At 40.0% G+C, this 6,851-nt stretch overlaps 1 protein-coding gene across 1 annotated transcript in view; it reads left to right on the top strand.

Annotated features, from left to right (window-relative positions):
* Positions 1-6,851, top strand: part of PARP4 (poly(ADP-ribose) polymerase family member 4) — a 99,740-nt gene that overhangs the window by 80,955 nt on the left and 11,934 nt on the right. The window contains exon 33 of the mRNA XM_012809505.2: positions 481-580. Coding sequence (XP_012664959.2) covers positions 481-580 — 100 coding nt within the window. The remainder of the gene's footprint in view (positions 1-480; positions 581-6,851) is intronic.

Raw genomic sequence — 6,851 nt, 5'->3', positions numbered from 1 at the left:
AAAAAAAAAAAAAAAAAAAAGAATAAACAAAACGAAAGAAACTTTTGGAAGTGATAGATAAGTTTATGCCATCAATATTGATTATGGTTTGATAGTGTCATGGGAGTAACTTACCTCCAAACTCACTAGTTATATATAGAGTTTTTTGTATGTGAGTTATATCTGCATAAAGTAATTCTTTAGAAAAAGGGAACCATGCTAGTTAAAAGTTTGAGAAACACTGGTATAGTGCAACTTCTAGAAGAAAAAAATGTGCCATTTTTAAAAGTCTGTACACATGAACCTCTTTCCAGATGCTACCTGGTACTTAGTGACCATGGTATTTATGAGATTTCAAATAATACTGTATCACTGGTCTGTGAAGAACTTTGATTTTTTAAGAATAAATGTTTTTTGATGTCTTAACTGAATTGAAAAATAAAAACATTTTATTCATAACATAATTTCCAATAATGTGACAAATTTGTTTTAATTCCATAGGATGGCTTCTGGAAACTCACACCAGAGCTAGGATGTATATTAAATCTTAATATAGATGCTTTACAGAGCTTTCTTGAAGAGAAAGGCATTCAATCTCTAGGTAAGTCACTATCTTTCCATTCATTAAGTCATGATTTTTATTCATTCATGCTCCTAATTGTTATAAATTCTTGTGTAAACTAGTATATTAATATAATAATTATGAAAATTACGTATGAGTGGAATTATATTTGTTAACCATCAAAGGACTTAGGAGACTGGTTTTGTCATATTTTTACCACTTATGGTCTAAGCAAATTTATTAGCATAACTAGCACTAATTGCTGTTTTTTTAATTTAATTTAATTTAATTTTTTTTTTTTTTTGAGATAGAGCCTCAAGCTGTTGCCCTGGGTAGAGTACCATGGCATCACAGCTCACAGCCACCTCCAACTCCTAAGCTCAAGAGATTCTCTTGCCTCAGCCTCCCAAGTAGCTGGGACAACAGGCACCCACTACAATGACCAGCCATTTCTGGTTGTAGCTGTCATTGTTGTTTGGCAGGCCCGGGCTGGATTTGAACCTGCCATCTCTGGTGTATGTAGCTGGTACCTTAGCCACTTGAGCTAAAGGCACCAAGCCAGCCAATTGCTATTAAAAAAAAAAAAAAAAATCTCAGTAGCTTAGCATAGTCAGAGATTATTTCTTTGCCCATATCACATTCAAATATTAGTCATTTAGAAACCTTGTCTCCTGGCTTGGTGCCCATAGCACAGTGGTTACGGCACCAGCCACATACACTGAAGTTGGCAGGTTCGAACCTGGCCCTGGTCAGCTAACCAACAATAACAACTGCAACAAAAAATAGTTGCATGTTGTGGTAGACGCCTATAGTCCCACCTACTTGGGACTCTGAGGCAAAAGAATTGCTTGAGCCCAAGAGTTTGTGATGCCACGGTACTCTACTGAGGGTGACACAATGAGACTGTCTCAAAAAAAAAAAAAAAAAAAAAGAAACATTGCCTCCTTCCATAATGCGGCTTCACCACCTTTAATATGTGGCTGGTGAAAGGGAAGGAAAGAGAGATGACCTTGGCATCACACCCTAATAAACAGCAGGAGGGACACAAATGACAAAGCCCCACCCAGCACAAAGGGGCTGGGAAATGTACTTTTTTAGCCTTGTGTCCAAGACAGGAAAATAGCTTTGATGAGCATCTAGCCAGCCTCGGCCAGAGGCTATTCAACCTCTAGATCGGTTTATTATGACAAACAAGGAGACAGATGAGGAGGTCCTAGGCCAAATGAGAGCCCTAGAATAAGAGATTTTTTAAAAAACAAAATAGACATTATTAAACAACTAGCTAGCAGTCATCGATAAAGACAACAGCCACGTCTAACTGCTCTGACACACCCCTAGAATTTCAGGGTGCTCATATTCCAGACTGAGTGGTGGGTGGATGCCCAGCCTCTGTGACCTGCACTAGGCTGGAGGGATGACATTTCACAGGAGCCGAGGTTGCTTATTCCTGGAGTAATAGAAGAGTTTGCATCTGGCCAAGTCTTATCCCAATCAGTTATTAACTCTGGGCAGAACATTTAAAAACCATTCTTTGAAGGCCTGGAACATAATCAAAAACAGTCAGAAACTGGAGAAGACACAATCTTTGAAAGAAGGGAAGTAAACTAGGTGAATTCCACATTTATCTAGTGTTTCACCTACAGACATTTCTTGACTCCAGGGGCACATGGAAGATTAGAACTAAAACAGAAAGAAAGTCTCAGTGGAAAAGGACATGGGGGCTCGGCACCTGTGGCTCAAGTGGCTAAGGCGCCAGCCACATAAGACCTCAGGTGGTGGGTTTGAATCCAACCCGGGCCCACCAAACAACAATGATGGCTGCAACCAAAAAATAGCCAGGCGTTGTGGTGGATGCCTGTGGTCCCAGCTACTTGGGAGGCTGAGGCAGTAGACTCGCTTGAGCTCAGGAGTTGGAGGTTGCTGTGAGCTATGATGCCGCAGCACTTTACCCAGGGGGAAAAGCTTGAGGCTCTGTCTGAAAAAAAAAAGGAAAAGGACGTGGGGTTGGAGCATGAGGCAGCCATCTGGCTGCAAATTAGGGGTGAAAATCTTACAAAGGAGGGAGACCTGAATCCAAATATAGATTCCCCTCAGATCCTTGACTCTCCCCTAACCTATATACCAGGCATCCTCAAACCACTACGGCCCCCTGTGGGCCATATGCGCCAGATTAGGACATTTATCTGAGCCGCCAGAAATTTTTGCCGCTGCTGCCTGTCCTGCTTAGCAGCCGACTTGTTCTGGGCCCTGCAGTCTGGTCCTCCAACAGTCTGAGGGACAGTGAACTGGCCCGCTGTTTAAAAAGTCTGAGGACCCCTATACACAGGGTCCAACTCCAAGAAATCCAGAAAAAAGCAACAGCTGAGAAGTTACAGAGTGAGCAGAGATTTCAGCTGCTCACAAGTGCTGGGGTGACAGAGTTTTGGTTCAAGTAACACCAAATTAGAGATAATTTATAGATGTCTTTCTGCTGAAACCATAAAAGGGTCATAAGACCTTATCTATAATCAAGAACTATACCCCAGGATGAAGGGAAAAATTAAAATATGCCCACCCTAACAAAGCCCCAAACAGATCCTTCACAGAATCCACCAGTACAAAACTGAGCAGTCTTTAAGATCGCATAATCAAGAGTCTTTATAAGTTGTCATCTTTACCGGCCAGTATGAAATGAAATGTAATAACATAGGAAGAAACAGGAAAATGTGATTTTTCAACAAGAGAAAAAAAGGTCTGTACATGTTGATCTTCAGGTGGCCCAGATGATGGAATTAGCAGGCATGGACTATGAACTGCCTTATAAGTGAAGGATTGATTTACTGAAAAAGAAGGACAAAATGAGTGAAAAGATGACAGGCTCTCTGCAAATAGATAGAAACCTAAGTGAGAACCAAATAAAAATTTTAGAACTGGAAAATACAGTATCTGCAATGAAAAGGTCATTGGATGGGCTTAACAGCAGAATGGACATAATGGGGGGGGGAGATCATTTAATTCAAATTGTAATATACTAGTGCTCCCCAAATTTATCTATACAGTCTAATGCAGTCCCCAGGAGGCATTTTTATATAAATCGACAATTTTATTGTGAAATTGTACAAAAATGCAGCAGGACCTAGAATAGCCAAAATAATCTTAAGGTAGAAGGAGGAATAGAAGTGCATAAATTACCTCAAATTAAGACTATAAACCTACAGTGTAATATTGACATGAGAGTAAACAAATAGACTAATGAAACAAAATAGAAAGTCCAGAAAGAGACCTGTACATTTAGCCCATCAATTTTCTGCAAAGACACCAATGAAATTAATAGTAAGTAAAAGCCTTTTTAAAACCTGATATTGGAACAATTAGATTACTATATGAAGAAAAAGAACCTCAATCCCTACTTCATACCATAGTCAACAATTAAATTCAGATGAATCATAGATATAAATGTAAATATGTAAAAATTTCTAGCAGGCAACATAGAATATTTTCATAAGTTTGGGGTGAGAAGGTTTTGTAGATAGTATAGAAAAAGAACAAATTATAAAGGGAAAAATAAACCAATTAGATTTCATCAAAATCTTCTGCACATCAAAAAGCAACATTCATCACACATCACAGGTGTAAAATACAAAAGACAGCATTCAGAAAATGAGCAGGGAAGCCACTGACTGAGAGGAGGTAGTCACAAAATATATGCCTGCAGAGTACTGGTAACTAGGAGACATATGGACTCAATAACAAAAAGGCAAAATATGAGCAAAAGACGTGAATACACACCTCACAAGAGAAGAATTACAAATCGCCAATCAGTATGCAAAACATATTCATCATCATTAATAATTTAAAAACTACTGGCTGGGTGCAAAGGCTCATCCCTATAATCCTAGCACTGTGGGAGACCAAGGCAGGTGGATAGCTTGAGCTCACGAGTTTGTGACCAGCCTGAGCAAAAAGCGAGACCCTCATCTCTACTAAAAATAAAAAAGCTGAGGCAAGAGGATCACTTGAGCCCGAGAGTTGGAGGTTGCTGTGAGCTATGACACCACAGCACTCTACCTAGGGCGACAGCTTGAGACTCTGTCTCAAAAAATAAAAAAATTAGAAAACTAATAAAAACCACAATGAGATACTGCTACACCAATAAGAATGCTGAAAATGTAGAAGGTTGACAACAACAAATGGTTGTGAAATTGTGGAGTGACTAGAATTCTCATATGTTATTGATAGAAAAGTAAAGTACATTGTTCTCACAAAATTAAATATAAATGTTCCTTTTAACTCAGCAATTCCATTTCTGAGTATTATGCACTGAACATTTATGTACCTCGAAAATTCATATGTTGAAACCCTAACCTGCCATGTGATGGTTTTGGAGATGGGGAGGTGATTAGGCCTCCATGATGGGAGTGGTGCTCTTAGAGGAAGAGAGCAACAGAAACTTTGCTCTCTCCCTGTGTGTGCACAAAGGAGTATATGTGAATACGCAGACATGAGCCCACCCACAAACGTAGAGAAGATGCTTCAGAATGAAACCCTCTTGGCAAATAGATCTTGAACTTCCTAGCTGCTAAAATGGTGAGAAACAGACTTTGTTCTTTAAGCTACCCAATCTATGGTATTTTGTTATGGCAGCCAGGGCAGGCTAATGCACTACGATTTTGTGATGGCTCTGTACTGTGTCGTCTTAATTAAGTTAATCAGAATTTCTTTCCTTGTATGGTTGCAAGAGAGAAATTTACACAAGATTTGGCAGGCAGAAGTGAAGTAGCAGCTGTTATGCTCAGAAAGCTAGTAGAGGACCCCGGCCCTGACGGAGCTCATGTTCCTTGCTGCGGATCTGCTGGTCCGTTCTGTAGGGACACAGCAGCACCTTGGCCCACACCTACTCCAGCTCCCACTCATTTGAAAAAAGACCACAATTCAAATGGTATATGCCTCCACAGTGTTTCCTAAATTCTTGCCAAGAGATCAAACTTGAGGCTGTTAGAGTCTCTGGATCCAGCTGAAATTTTGCAAGAAATACAGAGGAACACGTTAAACTATACCATGAATGTGTATTCATGTATACTATGAGTATGCGATCCAGAGTGTAGGGAAATTCTATAAGTTAGGCAAAGCGATTCTTCAACAGATAAAGTCTAAGAACAAGGGAAGAAATGGAGGCTATCTAAGACACATCAAGTTAAGAGAAACGTAGTCAGTACTAAACTAGTGTTTACGAATAAAACTTGGGTAATTAATCATAAAGAAGTGCAAGGAAGAGATTACTGTAAAAGTCAATTACTGGTCGCTAGCAGAGAAGAAGGGGTCTGTGGTTAGGACAGGGCAAATGGAAGGGCTTACTAGGGGGCTGGAAATGTTCGGACTCTACCTTGGCAGGAATTGTAAGAGTGTTTGCCCCATAAAAATTACCTAAACTGTATGTTGGTTTTGTTTTTCTATATCTGTATTTTGTCTTACAATAAAAGGTCAAAAAGAAATAAGAACTACCAACCAATAAATCTCATGCATTTGGAAATTAGTACATGAGTCAAAAAATCATAATGGAGGCCGGGCATGGTGGCTCGCCCCTGTAATCCCAGCACTTTGGGAGGGTGAGGCAGGAGGATTGCTTGAGGTCAGGAATTTTGAGACCAGCCTAAGCAAGTGAGACCTCATCTCTACAAAAATAGAAAACGTTAGCTGGGTGTAGTGGCTTATGCCTAATCCCAGCTACTCAGGAGGCTAAAGCAGAAGGTGGTGGTGCCACTGAACCACCAAATTTGCCACCATGCCCAGCTTTTTTATTTTTTGTAGAGATAGGGTCTTACTATTTTGCCCAAGTAGGTCTCAAACTCCTAGGCTCAAGCAGTCCTCCTGCCTCAGCCTCTAAAATGCTGGGATTATAGGCATGAGCCACAATAACCAGCCATACCAATAAATTTTATAACTTAGATGAATTTATAGAAAAATATAGTAATTTACAAAATACAACTCAAGAAGTAAAAAGTCCAGGCTCAGCACCTGTAGCACAGTTGTTACAGCGCTGGCCACATACACTGCGGCTGATGGGTTTGAACCTGGCCCGGGCCAGCTAAACAATAATGATAACTGTAACAAAAAATAGCCGGGCGTTGTGGTAGGTGTCTATAGTCCCAGCTACTTGGGAGGCTGAGGCAAGAGAATCTCTAAAGCCCAAGAGTTGGAGGCTGCTGTGAGTTATAACTCCACAGCATTCTACCAAGGGCAACATAGAGAGACCCTGTCTCAAAGAAGTAAAAAGCCCAGATAATTCTATAGCCAATTAAGAAACTGAATTAGAAATTTTTTTTTTTTTTTT

Source organism: Otolemur garnettii, unplaced genomic scaffold, assembly GCF_000181295.1.
Source record: "Otolemur garnettii isolate 467f Iridium unplaced genomic scaffold, OtoGar3 scaffold00106, whole genome shotgun sequence".
Lineage (NCBI taxonomy): Eukaryota > Metazoa > Chordata > Mammalia > Primates > Galagidae > Otolemur > Otolemur garnettii.
This window is presented reverse-complemented; position numbering and strand designations above follow the sequence as displayed.